Source organism: Urocitellus parryii, chromosome 4, assembly GCF_045843805.1.
Source record: "Urocitellus parryii isolate mUroPar1 chromosome 4, mUroPar1.hap1, whole genome shotgun sequence".
In the NCBI taxonomy this organism is placed as follows: domain Eukaryota; kingdom Metazoa; phylum Chordata; class Mammalia; order Rodentia; family Sciuridae; genus Urocitellus; species Urocitellus parryii.
The window spans coordinates 90,314,531-90,332,749 of record NC_135534.1 but is presented as its reverse complement, the minus strand read 5'-3'; the positions used below and the strand labels follow the sequence as shown (position 1 = coordinate 90,332,749).

At 34.7% G+C, this 18,219-nt stretch overlaps 1 protein-coding gene across 1 annotated transcript in view; it reads right to left on the bottom strand.

Moving 5' to 3' along the window:
• Cep126 (centrosomal protein 126) overlaps window positions 1-18,219 on the bottom strand; it is a 71,407-nt gene that overhangs the window by 42,077 nt on the left and 11,111 nt on the right. The window contains exons 3-4 of the mRNA XM_026392493.2: window positions 11,404-11,549; window positions 2,742-2,853 (exon numbers count right to left, since the gene is read on the bottom strand). Coding sequence (XP_026248278.2) covers window positions 2,742-2,853; window positions 11,404-11,549 — 258 coding nt within the window. The remainder of the gene's footprint in view (window positions 1-2,741; window positions 2,854-11,403; window positions 11,550-18,219) is intronic.

The following is an 18,219-nucleotide window of genomic DNA, read 5'->3' as shown; positions in this document are numbered from 1 at the left end:
ACCTTCCAGCTATCTCCTAAATGGCTTTTAAGAATTCATCATATATTTTGCCAGATTTTCCCATTCTTTGCATTCTGGCAATATTTATAAAATATATAAAATGCTGTATGCTTGTTTCAAATCTTTTGGCAACTGTTTGTAGAACACATTCCTTAACAAGGCTCTTCAATGTTTAATTCATGTCTCCCTTTCTAATCCATTTGCCCATAACTCTTGCCACTGTACTCACTAGCAAATTGAACTACATGAAGACTCATTAACATAATATGACCTTTTATACCTTTATACTCAATAATTATTCCTTCTATCTGAAGTTTCCTCCCAGTTTTTGTCTCTGATGAGTACCCTTTTTAGCTATTAAATGCCAGGCAAAGTTTATACCTTCTCTGTTATTTATGGAATACATTCCATATGAGTAGCATTAAACTAAGTGCTAGAGGGAATAATTCCATGTAAAAAATTTAACTACTGTTCCTAATATTACAGTCTAGATGGGGAAACAAAATTACACATACAAATTACACAACTTTTCAGGGAGTGGGAGAAGGGGAGGGAGGTAGGAAGTGTTGGAGAGTGATATTGGCCAAATTATATTGTTATATTGTGTGCATGTATGAATATTTAACAATAAATCCCATCATATGTACAACTATAATGCGCCAATAAAAATATGGAAAGAAAAAAACCCAAAATGTTTTTTCAAATCTATTAACTTTATATAACTTTCAAATCTATTTCTATAGCCTTGCCCTCTTACCTCATCTTTGAGTTTTTTTTGTTTTTTTGTTTTTTTGGTACCAGGGATTGAATTCAGGGGCACTCAACCACTAAGCCACATCCCCAGCCCAATTTTGTATTTTTATTAGAGACAGGGTCTCACTGAATTGCTTAGCACCTTGCTGTTGCTGAGGTTGGCTTTGAACTAGTGATCTTCCTGTCTCAGCCTCCCAAATCCCTGGGATTACAGGCATGCACCCCTGTGTCTGGCCTCTTTGGCCAGTTTTAAAAAACACATTCCCACTCAGATATCTATCCTCTCAATTCAAAGACTCAGATGAAACTTTTTAAAAAATCAACAAATTCTCTTAATAAGACTTGAGATTTCAGTCTCTTTCTTGTATGTGTATGTGTGTTTGTTTTTCTCATTCTCTTTAACCTATCATATAACAACCTTATAATCTTTTCATGAAATATCTTTTTCTTGTGCCTTTCTTACTTCACCACTACCCTTGTAACATAAATCCTTTTAAACTCATGAATGGACACCTTCCTCCTACTATTTTCTCTAAACTCTAATTTTATATTTCTAATTGGTCAATATCCTTAAATTCTTATTTCTTTATGTCACTTCTCTTTCTCTGCATTGTGAAAATGCATTATTTTTATTCTTCTCTTTCATCCTCACCACTCAAATCTATTTCTTCTTTTTATTTCTTCTTCTTTTTCTTAGTGCTGGCACTCAAACTGAGGGATTTGTGCATGATGGGCAAGTGTTCTGTCGCTGAGTGACAACTCCAGCCTTATCTTTTCATTCTTATCAGATATATTCTTTATACATATATATCCTTTATTCCCTGTACAAAACAGTGCTGTTTTAGACTAGGCAGCAATGATTTATCTATTGGATTATCTGAACAATTTTCTCCCTGGTCTCCTCCAAATTTAGCTAATTTACTCTCCATCATTTACATCATTTATCTTTCTAAAAGAATAAAGAGGATGTTATCCTTCCTTGCTTAAAAACCTCCACTTAGCTGGGCATGGTGGTACATGCCTGTAATCCCAGAGACGGGGGAGGCTGAGGCAGGAGGATTGTAAGTTCAAGGCCAGCCTCAGCAACTCAGTTTGGCCCTAAGAAACTTAGTGAGACCCTGTCTCAAAATGAAAAATAAAAAGGTTGGGGATGTGGCTCAGTAGTAAAGCACCCTTAGGATCTATTTCTAGTCCTCAAAACAAAAAGAAAACAAAAAAAAACAGAAAACAACAACAAAAAAACCTCCACTGGATTTCCACTAGTTATAGGATAGAGTTCCAAATCTTTAGCTGGACATAATTTTGCAATCTAATTTCAATTTTCACTTCTAGACCACCTCCTGTCCTATTAGCAACATCCTACAGTCCTTTTACTCTGAACAAGTTTTGTTTCCTTAGAGGGTTGTCTATGACTTTGATAATACTCTGACCTATACATGCCTAAAACCCAATCTATGCTTCTTTATCAGACAATTTTTTACTCATTCTTTAAGACTGATTATCAATTTTCATGTCTTTATCAGTTTGTTAGTATTTAATATATTATGCCATTCTGGAGAGGAACCAGATGCTGTAGTCTTTTCAGGATATCCAGGAAAAAATTTCAGTGAGAAAAACTTTTTCTACCATAAAGTTACTTGAGTTTTTTTTACCTAATTTGTATCACAATAATTAAAAACATTTTTTATCATGAATATAAATAACCAGTATCAATATATTAAAATAATTTTGATTATTCTTACTTCGGAAATATTGTTCAACATAGGCAATATTTATAGTACCAAAGACCTCAAGACAATAAATTAGAATTCTAACTTATTTTGGAGCAATTTTACATTCTATTCTACTTCATTTTAATTTGTGAAAATAAAATAATAACTCTAAAACAGAGGTGAGGAGTAACTGATGAAAAGGCTTAGAAATTTTAAATTATAAAGCTATACAATTATTATATACTAACAATTATACATAATAATAATGTTACTTACCTCCAGTTGATTGTTGGCCTGTGGGAAAGGGGAAGGTTTACTTCTGATTTTAAATTGGATTCCTGAATTTGCTTGAGGGCCTCTTCTAATGGAGGAACTGATTTTGGAAAAACTATGGGATGATAAAGAAAGATCAAATAGTAAAGAATCAGTCAAACCTCAGTGGCTTTTTTTAAATATGTAATTTAGTAAATAAATAAATAAATATGTAATTGGTCCATAAAGAAAATGTTACTTTATATACATGTAAACATATATTTGTAATAGTATAAGTACTATAAATTTTGACATCTAATTTAAAAAACCCTCTTATCTTGAAATTTTCATCATTCTTAAAGTTAGGAATATTTTTCTGGGAAAAAGAAACTCAGAAATGTCCAGAGTTTAAATTCTGTTATATAAACCTCTATATCTGATGTCATAGTCCCTTAAATTTCCAATAAAATTTACACCCATATAAATAAAGGGGGAAGTATATATTAAATTTATCGAATATTTACTGTTATAACTCTTATTTTTAAGTACTTTATAAATATAATAACTAATTTATAAATATATACTAATTTAATCCTCATTATGGTCAATAAACAGATGATATTTGAATTTTATATATGAGGGAACCAAGAGATAGAGAAGGCAAGTAGCTTGTTCAAGGTCATGCATTATTATGGACAATCATCCAGACTTCATCCACATGTTGCTTTGCACAACCTTTAATCCAACCCTGCCTCCAGTATGTATTCACTACAAAGCCTTTCAAATGTGTACTTTGGTATTCAACATACTCTACTTCCCTTGCTTCTCTATGAATAGTCTCTTCACTTTCTTATTCAAGATGAGACATAGATGTCTCCCCCCCCCCCCAGCATTAAGACATAGTTGTCTTTTGAAAACATTGCTTTTCCTGTAGCTCTCTCGAGTGGAGATATTATTCTCATCATATGCTGTAATAACTTAAGGTTCGGAGGTAGGTAGGTAACTTTCTAGCTCTAACTCTCCATTGACACTGTCAAACTTCTTTAAAACACCCACATGTGAAAATATTCCACTATTCCACTATTATATCTATAATTTACGTTAAAATGTTTAAGCAAAAACAGTATATTATTATATCAGGTTTAGTTCAAACTTGAACTCTAGAGTCAGTCCATTTCCCTAATCAATTGGTGATGATATAATATGCTAATGAAGAATGCAGTTATGGGGTGGTCTGCTAATATTCTAATCCTAAAGGACCAATGCTCCTGAAACTGCTAGTATCAAGTTTTAGAGATTATATTAGTTCATTTAGGATGTTATAACAAAAAATTTAGCCTGGGTAACATAGTAAACAATAGAAACATTTCTCACAATTCTGGAAGCTGTGAAGTACATGATCAAGGAGCTAATGGTGTATGGTGAGGGTTCATTTCCACATTGAGGATATCTTCTGGGCTCTGTCCTTATGTTGTGGAAGGAGCTAACTAGCTCTCTGTGGTCTCTTTTAGGAGGGCACTAATCCCAATCATGAAAGATTCATGATATAATCATATCTGAAAGGTCCCACCTCTGATACTATTGCCTCAGGGGTTAGAATTTCACCATAAGAATTTTGGAGAGGACACACACATTCACACCATACCAAATATTGACCATTTTTCAATATTCAACATAGATCATTATTGGTGAAATTAACAGCCTATTGAACAGCCTGATATTAAAAATAGAATTCTGGGCTAGAGATATAGCTCAATTGGTAGAGTGCTTGCCTCACATGCACAAGGCCCTAGGTTTAATCCCCAGCACCACAATACATTCATAAAAAATGAGATTTCTTTGTTGAAATTAGATGTATTCAAGATAAGTGGATGTTCCTAAACATATTTTAATCACCCTTTACCCTTGCATGAGCAGAGCATGAGAATCCAGGAATATCTCTATCCTTTATCCTTAGGGGTAGCATCGGAAGCTTGCTTCAATTTTTTTTTAATATTTTGCTATGAGTTTATTATGATATAACCCCATCGGAATTTGAATAGCATCTGTAGTAGTCTTTTAAAATCAGTGCAGTAGTCTTTTTAAACAATTGTTATTAAAAACATTATTTTAGCTAGGCACAATGGCACACACCTATAATCCCAGCAAGTTGGAATGCTGAGCAGGCAGATGGAAAGTTCAAAGCCAATTTAACTGAGACCTTGTCTCAAAATAAAATTATAAATAAGGGCTGCTGGTAGAGTCTGGGTTCAATCCCTAGTACTGCAAACAAAACAAAAATCTGAGGCTTGATTCATCATCAGTATTGTGAGTAGTCATAACATAGGAAATTTTCTGATTGCCCAATGCCAGAAGTCACAGAATTCTGTCCCTCTAATGTATGCCTCTGTGGTTCTTTCATGAAAGATAGAGAACCTAAAAACACAAAGATCTGGGATGTTTTTGAGATCACTAAACAAGTTGCATGAATTGTTTTGCTAACAAATGTGTAATTGTGCTAGACTATAGTCTGAGGCTTGTCTTGATTAAAACTTCCTGTTGTCTATCAAAAAGGACTTAAAAAGTTATATATGACAAAACTTAGATCAACTCACAAGTACCCATGACTGCTTCCTGATGCTGTTATCTGATGATCTCCCAGTTACTACCTCTCATTCACTGATGATTATCTAAGCTTATATGTTAGAGTACTTACTGGATATTAGGGTTTTATTATTTCATTGAATCTACTAGAGCTCTAATCCTTTCAATTTTTTTGCCCTACTATTTTTCTTCCAACCATTTTCTGACCTTATTGAAACCCCCAACCTACTGCCCTTCTTTGTACCAAGAAGAGTAAGAGGTGAATATAAGGTGATTCTTTGGTTTAACCCTGGTAATTTGGGGATAAATCAAACTAATAAACAACTAAATAAATAGTTGTTTTTCATAACTTTGTTCTTGTGTTTTATTCATAGGATAGAATTTTCTTAAAATATCTTTTCCTGCAGGCTATTTTTAAAGTTTTAATTATGAAAAATTTCGATTATGTATATTAAAGATAAAAACATAATGCCCCTATGTCTCCATCGACCATCTTCAATAATGGTAAAATATTCACTTAATATATTGTATAGTTAATATATTCATATGGTTCAGAAATAAGATCTCTTCATATTTGTATGTACGTGTGTGTGTGTGTGTGTGTGTGTATGATATATATTTGGAAGTCTTGATCTCTAATCACTTGTATATTCCTTCACTGTTTCTAGATGCAAATAAATGGAAATTAAATTCACATTTTAATTTTTCCTTTCTTAAAGAGAAGGTGAAACATTATATATTTTTTCTGGACTTTATTTTTATATACTTAACAACATATTCTAGAAAAAAGATACAGTTCCAGATTTATGAAGATATAAGTATCATATAATTTGGGGACCTTCATTAAAAACAAATAATGTGCTCTCTCTGCTTTGTGGTTCCATGTCCTGAGCTGCTCTCCTCCACTATACTTTCTGCCATGATGTGCTGCCTCAACTTAGGCCCAGAGCAATGGAGTTGGCTACCTGTGGACTGAGACCTCTGAAACCATGAGCCCCCAAATAAAATTTTCCTCCTCCAGTTGTTCTGGTCAGGTCTTTTGATTGCAGCAGTGAAAAATCTGATTAAAATAGAAATTGGTACCAAGAAGTAGGGTTGCTACTGTGACTAAACTGACTATGTGGTTTGTAAGCTCCTGGAGCATTTTGGAATCTGTGGGAGTAATTTTGGGAAAGTTAGTGATTTCTGGAAAAACTTTAAAATGTTATAAGTGGACCTTAATGAACAATTTTGGTGGGAGTTCAGAAGACAAGAATGCTGATAGGACTGTGGTCAATAAAGACTGGGCTCATGAGGTTTCAGAGGAGAAGGAGGACTCTATTGGAAATAGGTTCAAGGCCATTCCTGTTATATTCTGGCTAAGAAGTTGTCTGCATTTTGCCTGTGTTCTGAGACTTTCTGCAAATTTAAAGAGACTTTCACTGAATTTAAAGGTGATGGACCTTTTAATCTGGCAGAAGAAATTTTTAGGCAGCATAGCATTCAAGTAGTGGCATGGATATTGCTGGTGGCTTTTAACCAAGTTTATCATGATAACCAGTTGCAGAAAGCAGAGGTAAAAGATTTGAAAAACTTAGTTTGGATGGAAGTAAAACTGGGGCTAAGGAAGTTGTGGTTGTTAAAGACAATACAGCCACTAAAGAAACACCAAATTCTTTACCAAGAAATCACAGGAAAGATGCCTTGAAGGCATCCCATGAATTGGCAAGATAATACCCATTTTCAGGCTCAAGGTGTAAAAGTAAATATTCCTTTGAGAAGAGACCAGTGGGGCATCCTGCCTGCATAGAGGGGCCTAGGAACTTGTTTCACATGGTGCTGGTTCCCAAGGCTTGCAGGATACTGGAGTTAGGGGGTCATGGAGGCTTCACCAAGATTTCAAAGGAAGGCCTGGGAGGCTGGGCAAGATGCTGCAGGGTTGGAGTCCCTGTGGGAAGCCCATGAGAGGGCCATATAACAAGGTGTGTGAGAAGGAAGTCAAAGTTGGAGCAAAGACCCCTGAGATTAAGAAATGCCAGTAACATGGGATATCTGCTAAGGAAAGCTGCAGGAATTGATGAAAGATAAGTCAAGAGAGAGGCCATGTAGACTGTAACTGGCAAAGTCATAGGGGTAGAGCTACATAAGCCCTTTGGAGAGAACATCATGATGCCATGTGCCCAAGATGCCTGACATGGAACTACAAGACTTGTTTGCTCAGCTGGATTTTGTTCTTGCTTTCATCTCATCTCTTCTTCTGTGCCCCTATTTTTCCACTTCGGAATAGAAATATTTAATCTCTACCTTTAAACATTGGATATGTAAGTTGCTTTTGATTTTTACAGGGACTCACACTGAGAGTTTGCCTTGAGCTTGGACTTCTGGAACTGTTAAGGACTCTTGGAAATGGAATAAATGTGTATTTCACATTGCAAGGTGGGCCTGAGTTTTGGGGGGCCAGAGAAAGAATACTATAGTTTAGATATAAGGTATCCCACAAAAGTTCATGTGTGAGACAATGCAAGAAAGTTTAAAGGTAAAATGAGTAGGTTATGAGAGTCTTAATCTATTTAGTACATTAATTCTGTAATAGGGAGTTAAAGAGCTATAGGAGGGTAGGGCGTGGCTGGAGGTGCTGGGTTGAGGGGGGGGGGTTGTCCTTGAGGTTTATATTTTGTCTGTCGTGAGGGGAGTTTATCTCTCTGCTTCCTGTTACCATGCCTTGAGCTTCTTTCCTCTGTCACACCCTCTACCATGTATTTCTGCCCCATCTTGGGCCCAGAGAAATGGAGTTGGGCACCTATGAACTGTTAAGACCTGTGAAACCATGAGCCCCCAAACTTCCCCTCCTCAAAACCAAAACAAAACAATGACAACAAAAACCAAATAGTGCCAAATTATCAATGTAAAATTAGATGTAGAGGCTGTGACAGTAATGCATCCTGAAATTCAAACCTCATTAACTTTATGATAAATCTATCTCTGCTGTAGTTCCTTTCATATTTGTTTTCTTCTTCTCTATCTATAGGAAATGCTAGTTTAATTTAAGGTTCTACTTTAGCCCTATTCTTAATCTGTGGCCTATACCTTATTGTTTATTTATCTTATCCCATTACTTCATTTATCATTTTTTTGTTAGTCACTCTTAAACATACATTTATAACCCATAGAAATGGAAATTCCATCTTTCTTTTGAGTTTCAGATCCATATTTCTAGTTGCTGATTTGGTTTCTCCATGTGGATGAGGGATGGGTAGCTCCAAAATAAATGCAACTTTATATATAACCATTTATATTTCTAACTTATACTTTCTTATTCTTAATTTGTATTCTTATACTTTATTTGTATCTTTGATTCATATTACTAAAATAATTTATTTCAAAAGTATTTATTGAGTACTTAAAAGTGTGAGGTTCTTTGCCAAGTTGTGGAGACTGTTCTCATAGCCTTTCCTCAACCACCTTGATGAATTAGAAATAATCAATAAGCTAAGCAATCATGTTCATTGTATCTTCTGAGTATATTACCCCTTACCTTTCTATATATTGCACTGCTTTAATTTAGGAACTTCTTACCAAAGTTTCTCAAAAAATATCCTCAAGTCTTATCAACTTTAGTATGTCTCAACTTCAAACCATATTACATGTTGTTACTGCAATTATCTTTTTAACAAACAGATCTAATTATAACAGACATCCCTAATATCCATTTTCCCCTTTATTGTTATCCACATTCCTTCTATTGTTAGGCATAGCCAATGCACCCAATGCTAAGCAAACAAACAAAAACAACAGCTATACTTTTCAGCTTTTCTTCTAAATGAAGTTGCCAATCAGATTAAAACATATAGAGGAGAGCTATCTAGGGAGGAAAAAAATTTAAAAGACCTTTCCCAATGAAACTGCATAACTTCAAATCAGTTTTTGACTACCTATTTTGGGACTTCATATTATATGACAGAAAAATAAACTCCTATCATTCTTCAGCTTCTGTTATTTGGGGCATTATTAACTAACTTATTTATAGTAAGGTCCCTTAATGACACAGTATGGTTTGCTTTCCAGTGTAGTGGCACCCCCTCCTCCACAGAAAATCTTCTAAGCTTCTTCAGAAATCTTCACCATAATTGATTTTAGGACTATCAGCAAAAGAGTATCTACAAAAGAGTTCAATGTAGGTAAACTTCCTATTTTCCTGTTGCTCTATTTTACTTGACCACTGGCCTAGAAGAAATTGGCACTCTAGGTGCTGGATGCCCCCTTATTATTTTTGCACAAACATGTATCCAGTAAAGTAGTTTGTAGAAGTGTGTTTGCAAATGCAAAATGTGATTAAAAAAAAAAAGACAGATTCTTTAACAAAATCTCTGACCTTGAGTTGGAGCTTCACAGAGATGTCTACATTTCTGAGATAAGAGTTAAGTTACCAATTGGGCTCCATAGTAACAGCGGGCAGGGGGAGGAAAAGAAGGGGAGAAGAAACTCTTCCCTTCTCAGGTGTTGTCCTTGAAGGGTTAACTTGCCCAGAACAGTGAAAGAAAATGCTGCTTTTTTGTGAGCTTCTGCAGACTGTGAACTTCTGAGACCCTCTCCCTACATGCTGGGTATAAAGTTTTGAAACTACCTGAACTCAGGGTTCGGGGGATTAATTGATTACTGCAAAAACTGTGCCCTCTGAACCTGGCTGCAGCCAAATAAACCTGCTATCTTTGCTGCCCTGCCTCATCTGTCTTCTACAACACTAGTTTAAAAACTGTAAGTGGACTGCATTTTGCATCAAGATGAACTTCCCAGCATTGCATTCAAAGCTCTTCAACTATTGGTTCTAGTCTCATATCAATATTCTCCCCCCACCTGCAATTTTGGTTTCAGATACACTAAAATAATTTATTTGCACAAGCTGCTTCTTCTATCTGGGATGTTCTTTTATTTTCTCTTTGCTTGGAAAAATACTGATTGTTTAAGATTCAACTTAAGTGATTTTTCCAGGAATGGTGTTGTCCCCACATAGCCTCAGTGTTCCTTCCCTTGTGCTCTCGCAGTACTTACACATTCCACTATAACACCAATCATCATATTATCTATATTGTATATATTACTTTCATCTTCAAAATAGGTTGTGAGATTTTTAATGGCAGGGTACAGTTAGATTTTTTCTGTATCTCAGATTAACCCAGACTAAGAACAACACTATATAGCATATGATGGATGAATATATAAAGTGCTAAGAGCCACAGCCAAGTAAAATGATGCATGGCACTTTGGTTGAAAGGTGACGGCCAGCTAGCCACTGAGATGATATGATTATGTTAAGATTTGCATTCATAAGGATATTGGACTCCTGCTGTTCACCTCGGCCTGCTACGGGACTCCTGGAGAGTTCCCATTGGTTGGGGAAGTACAGTAGGAGGGAATTCCGGGGGAGGGACTTGTTCTGGGGTTCCGGGAGAAGGCCGCGTGGGTGGATCGGCTTCTTCCTGGACGTGTGTGGGGGGGTGGTATTGTCGGCATTTTCAAAAATAAAGTTTGTTCCTGCTTGAGTGGCTCTTGATTTTGTGCCCAGCCAGACTGTGGCAATAAAGTTCTGCCTATCCTTTATCTTTATGAAGTCTTGATATATTGTTAATTATATTTAAGATATAAAAATATATATGATATTAAGGAATCAACCATAATCATATACAAAATTTTAATTGGTTATAAGTCTTAGATTGTTAGATTTTAATACAGTGTAAACTTTCTTTTTGTTCTCCCAGTTACTCAAATAAGAATTTAAACCAATCTGTGAAAAAAAATGCTAGAATGAATGTGACATTAATTCCTGAACTCAAATGCTAAAATTTCTTTTTGTTGAATTACTTACTCCTTCAATTTGAAAAAGACAAAATATTTTAAGCCAGTTTGAAGTTAAACTTGTGAGCTAATAGTTTACTAACAGAATCCACAAAATATTCTCTAAATTAAATCAAATTACTATTTTTCATTTGATTACAGTCTGACTTGCTCAAAAGCATATTGCTATTTTTATTCTACTCCATTTATTAATTTATCATTTTATTGTTTACTCAAATTAAATGTGATAACTTTAATTTTTGTTCTAATTTTGCTCTAGAAATTAAGGTACCTGCTCTTCTCCGCTGTGAGAAAGGAATATGGGCACGCTGAAATTTTTCAGTAACTTCTTCAAACTTCTGTTTTCTTTGTTGAAGTATTTTTTCTCTAATTTGGTGTTCTTTTTCTTCTTGCTCTTTACGTTTGTCTTCAAAAGCTCTATATTTAAAACAAAATAAGTGATAGAACTCAACACAGGAAATAGTTTCAAAACAATGCCATTTATTACATAATGGTGTTTGGATAGTTCAAAATTTTACTATTTTACTTAGAAACAACATATTTTATATATTTTTAAAAACAGGGACTTAGCTAAGAATTTATCTATATTTATAAATGGTAATTTCAATATCCAGACCTTTTGCAACTAAGAAAAGGCTATGGAATTTTTAATTTTTGAAGACCTGCACATCTACTTTACCTCCCACGTCTTGATGTGGAAAGATCCTTTCCTGAGAGCTATGCTATGTCTGGTAATTGAAGAACTAATTCATTGTTAAAAAGAAGCAGACTTGCAAATTATGAGGCAGTTAAATTTTTGTTTTAGATTGAAAGTATAAAATTAGCTGTTATGTTAAAAGTGAACTGTATTAAAAATCCAGATAATTTATATAAAAATGTTAATTCCTAGCTTCTCTTGTAAAATAGGAAGATTTGACAACCTCAAACTCTTCATCAGACATATCTGTAAACATCTGCCCTATAATCCCTATTTTTCTCAACTTTCTTATATAATTTGTTTCTGATTGCCCCTGAGTACTTGAGTTTATTTTCTCTAGTTTAAATTATACTGTCTCAAAGAACTAATTTTGTCCTTGAACAATGCATGTGTGTGTGGATGTGATTCAATAATTGTTTGCTAGAAAATAAGAAAAAAATAAAAAAACATTGGTAGAAAAGCCTCTAAAGGTACTCGTTTAAAATGCATGAAGTTGGGGGATTGTTGATAAGTTTCAAGATTTTTATTGCCATATGTTATTATTAACAACCTTTCTAAAGATCTCCCCTGTCTGGATCATTATTATAGTCTAAATAACTCAGATTTAGGCAACTATACTTCTGTGTGGTAGGGAAACAGACCTTCAAGTGGTCTAACCTGTGTGGTGGATAGAAGGTAGTGATGTAGCACCACAGGTAGGAAGAAGACTTACTTCTCCAATCTATCCCTTTCAAAAATACCCTCAACCATGTATGGTGGTGTCTGCCTGTAATCCCAGCAACTCACTATGCTGAGGCAAGAGGATCATAAGTTTGAGGCCAGTCTTGGCAATTTAGAAAGACTCTGTCTATGGGCTGGGGATGTGGCTCAAGCGGTAGCGCACTCGCCTGGCATGCGTGCGGCCCGGGTTCGATCCTCAGCACCACATACAAACAAAGATGTTGTGTCTGCCAAAAATTAAAAAATAAATATTAAAATTCTCAAAAAAAAAAAAAAGAAAAGAAAGACTCTGTCTAAAAAAAATAAGGGTTAGAGATATGGCTCAGTGGTAAAGCACCCCTGGTTTCAATCTCTAGTACTGCAAAAAAAAAAAAGAATCCCCTCAAGACAAAGAGTTGCTGTCAGTGCTTGATTCAATATAGTACTGGAAATCCTAGCCAGAGCTATTAGGCAAGAAATAAAAAAGAAATAAAAGGCATCCAAATTGGAAAGGAAAAAGCAAAATTATCTGTTTATAGATGACATGATCTTCTAGAAAGCCCTGAAGATTGCACACAAAGCCCAGTACTAATACAAAAGCCACAGGCTATAAAATAAATCACAAAATCAGTTACCTTTCTGTACACTAAAAATGAAAAAAAAAATAAAAACCACAGGCATAAACCAAGGAGGCAAAAGACTTGTACACCAAAAACCATAAAATATTGTTGAAAGACAAATAAATTGAAAGATATTCCATGTCCATGGACTGGAAGAACTAATGTTGTTGTCAATACTATTCAAAGCTAACCACATAGATAGGCACAATGGCACACATCTGTAATTCCAGTAATTCATGAGGCTGAGGCATGAGGATAACAAGTTGAAGGCCAGCCTATACAATTTATCAAGACCTTTTCTCAAAATAAATACCATAATGTAACTCACTTGCAGAGGACTTGCCTCACTTGTGTAAGGCCCTGTGTTCAATCTCCAGTAATATGCATATGCATCTGTGCACAAACACACAACACACACACACACACACACACATACTATTTATAGGTTCTATCCAATCACTACCAAATACCAATGACTTTTCTCCTCCCAGAAATATAAAAATTTTCAGTGCTGTGACACATGCTTGTAATCCCAGTTACTTTGAAGGCAGAGGTATGAAGGTCACAAATTCAAGGCCAAGCTTGGCAAATTAGGGACATCCTATAAAAGGTTGTATGTATAGTTCAATGAAAGAGTATTTGCCTAGCATGAATGAGGTCCTGAGTTCAATTCCCAGTATGAAAAATTAATCCTAAGATTCATATTAATTTATTTTACTTTTTTGTCAAAGAATAATCAAAAATTTATTACATAAAAATGATATTTCCTTCTTTAAAAAATTTTAATTGACCCTAATATTTGTACTAATTTATGCTTTGAGAGAATTTTTATTTCTCATGTGGAATTTCAAGGGATGCTAAATATCCAATCAATTTTTTTTGTGTGTGGTGCTGGGGATTGACCATAGAGCTATATCCCCAGTCCCACAAAGCTTGAAAACATAACAAAATTAAAAATTGGAGGTTGCACCCTTCTTGCTTTCAAAATACTACATACACATCTGTGTAGTATTGGCATATAAACATTGAAGACAGACATTTAGACTAATGGAAGATATTAGAGAGCTCAGAAAGAAGCCTCCTGGTTGATTTTCCACAGCGGGTAAAACCATTCAATGAGGAAAGGACAATCTGTTCAGCAAATGGCACTGGGAAAAGTGAATATTCACATGCAAAAGAATGAAGGGACACCCTTACCTTATATCATATACAAAAATTAATTCAAAATGATTGAATATTTAAACATAATAACTAAAACTATAAAACTCACAGAAGGAAATATATGGGGAAATCCTTCATGACACTGGATTTGGAAGTAATTTTTTGGTGGGGTTCTTTTTTTTATCTTTTTTTGTTTTTGGAACTGGGGGTCGAACCCAGGGCTTTGCGAACGCAAGGCAGATGCTTTGCCACTGAGCTACATCCCAGCCCTGGAAGTAATTTTTTGGATATAACATCAAAAGTACAGACAACCAAAGAAAAAAAGAGATAAACTTAACTTTAAAAATTAAAAACATTTTTTTCTATGACCAACCTCCAACGAATATTTATTCAGTATATGAGAGTAATTGTCTTATGCAATTATGTAACCCATTACAACATAGCATCAATTCTGAAATACATTTCAATTTCTTTTTTTATGTAAATTTTTTATTTATATATGATAGCAGAATGCATTACAATTTTTATTACATATATAGAGCACAATTTTTCATATCTCTGGTTGTATAGATAGTATATTCACACCAATTTATATCTTCATACATGTACTTTGGATAGTAATGATCACCATATTCCACCATCATTAATTACCTCATGCCCCCTCCCTTCCCCTCCCACCCCTCTGCCCTATCTAGAGTTCATCTCTTCTTCCCATGCTCCCTCTCCCTACCCCACTATGAATCAGCCTCCTTATATCAAAGAAAACATTTGGCATTTGTGTTTTGGGGATTGGCTAACTTCACTTAGCATTATCTTCTCTAACTCCATCCAGTTACCTGCAAATGCCATGATTTTATTCTCTTTTATTTCTGAGTAATATTCCATTGTGTATATATACCACATTTTTTTAATATCCATTCATCTATTGAAGGGCATCTAGGTTGGTTCCACAGTTTAGCTATTGTGAATTGTGCTGCTATAAACACTGATGTGGCTGTGTCCCTGTAGTATGCTGTTTTTAAGTCATTTGGGTATAGGCCGAGGAGAGGGATGGCTGGGTCAAATGGTGGTCCCATTCCCAATTTTCCAAGAAATATCCATACTGCTTTCCATATTGGCTCACCAATTTGCAGTCCCACCAGTAGTGTATGAGTGTACCTTTTCCGCCACTTCCTCACCAACACTTGTTGTAAAAACTTTTTTTTTTTTTATATCAAAGGACACTAACAACAGATTAAAAGGCAACCCAGGAAATGGGAAAAAAATGTTTGAAAGCTATGTGTTTGCAAAGGATAGCTATCCAGAATATATGAGGAGCCCCTACAACTCAACAACAAAACAATCTTATTTAAAAATGGGCAAATGATTTGAATACACATTTCTTCAAAGAAGAACAGTGTGTATGTTAGCACATAGTATTGTGTTTGGAACTATAGTGTTATAGGGTTAGCAGACAGTAGAATTGTTGAATAAAAGAATCAATTGAATTTTAACTGTTGCTGTCATCATTAAATGCAGGGACTGAAATTTTAATGGCTGAATGCCTGGTTCTTATGCAAAGCCTTGCACCTGGTAGATGTTTAATAAGTAATCCTTGAATGAATGTTTGACTATATGGCAACTTCTAATGTAATTAGAACACTTTTAAAAGCAGTTATTTACTATTTTTACTTGACAATTCATCTGCTGGGAGATAGCATTAACTAAAAGAGCTATGATCCATGTAGTAAATATTATGTAATGAGACAAGCTAACAAAACCAAGTAAACAAAGAATTGCTGTCATAAGTGAAACTCTAGTTTGAGATAGTGAACCAGGGGAACCTGTATTAACTAAGGTAAAAAATATTTATCTGTTTTTTAATTTTTGCAGTACAAGAGATTGAACCCATGGCTTTGGGCATGCTAAGCAAACATACTACCACTAAGCTACATCACTCAGCCTGATAAATATTTCTCTGAAGACAGACAAATAAGCTAAAAATTTCAGTATGCAGAAGTCGGTCATGATAAATATGGAGGAAAAGGTGCTTTAGAAGAAGAAATACTATGTGAATACCCTGAGTTGGGTAAAAGGAAAAAAAGAAAAACAACTTAATATGTTTGAGAAATTGAAAAAATAGCACTAGTAAAGTTTGGCAATGAGGAATGATAGACTATTGAAGCTAAGATATTTACATTGATATATCAATGAAAGTAGGCTGAGCACAATGGTACATGCCTGTAATCTCAGATATGTGGAAGGCTGAAACAGGAGGATCACAAGTCTGAGGCCAGCCTCAGCAATTTAGTTAGACCCTAAGCAACTTAATGAGACACTGTCTCAAAATAAAAAATAAAAAGAGCTCAGGATGTGATTCATTTGCAAAGCTTCCCTGGGTTTAAAGCCCAGTACAAAAAAAAAAAAAGTAATTTTGCTAGGAAATTACCATCACTATCATTTCATATTTTCCACAAATATAGCCCTGTTCTCTGGGCTAAAATATATATAGAAAGTAATAATTTCACACATTATTTTACAGAAATATATAAAGTCCATGCTAAATTGAGTCGAATTGCATCTCAGATGGAATGTGACCAATAAGCAGATGTTTCCACTCCTGAACTCAATATTAAGTCTAATAATACAAACTTCTAAGAATTATAATGATGATTACTATAGTTCCTTCCTTACTCAGTGATGAGTTACTGAGTTCCTTTTGTACCTATTAGGTGCCAAGCAATGTGATAAATGAGATGGGAATAGAAGGAACAGGTGGTATAAATGAGAAATTTGGTTTCTCTACTATTGTAGAATTCAGGCTTGAAAGAGTATGTTATGGCTTCCCATTAACCCTGGAATTAGTCTTTTGCACAGAAAAAATAGTATGGCTTGGGAGCTTCCAAAGGGTCTGTTCAACATGTGCAGCTGTGCCTCATGAAACATGCAGAACACTTTGGTTCAGAGTGAGCCACCTCATTAAATGACAGCCATATTCTGTTCATGTTCTATTCATGTTCTGTTTTCCCAGGAGTCTGCAACTATGGAGCATGTTGTTATTCTGTTGCAAATAACCACCACCACACAGTTTTCTTTAACAATAGAACCTAAGCAATAGTATTAAAAGTACCTGAGGTCCCAAGACCTTACACAGATTGGAGAGCTTGACTTTTGCGACACATTTATTTTTTCTGGGTGAAACCACATTTCAGTTTTAGGTAGTTACAACTTTCTAGAAATATGACAATATATAACTTTAAAACTCAACTATATTTTGAGACAATTAGAAATTTAAAAAATTAAAAATAAGAATAAATAGTCATTCAAATGAAAAATGCAATTGGAGAAAAAATAGTTTTTAGAAATAAAACGTTTCAAACAATTGTGCCAACAGCTTACAAGAAATAAAATTATGCCCAAGAATAATTATAAATTTTCACTACTTAGCAACAAAACTTGTGCTCCAAAATTAGTCCTGTGCTTGTCAACACTTAAAATTTTATTTGAAATTCTGAAGATCTATATTGCAAAATCTTATTTTCCACTGTGTGTGGTGGTACACATCTGTAATCCCAGCAGCTCGGGAGGCTGAGGCAGGAGTATTGAAAGTTCAAAACTAGCCTCAGCAACTCATAAACAGTGAAACCCTGTCTCTAAATGAAATATATGTTTTTTATTTTTTTAATTCTAATTTGTTATATATGATAGCAGAATGCATTACAATTCATATGACACATATAGAACATAATTTTTCATATCTCTGATTGTATACAAAGTATATTTACACCATTCGTGTCTTCATACATGTACTTAGGGTAATGATGTTCATCTCATTCCACCATCTTTTTTACCCCCTTGCTCCCTCCCTTCCCTTCCTTTCCCTCTGCCCTATCTAGAGTTCGTCTAATCTTCCCAAGCTCCCCCTCCCAAC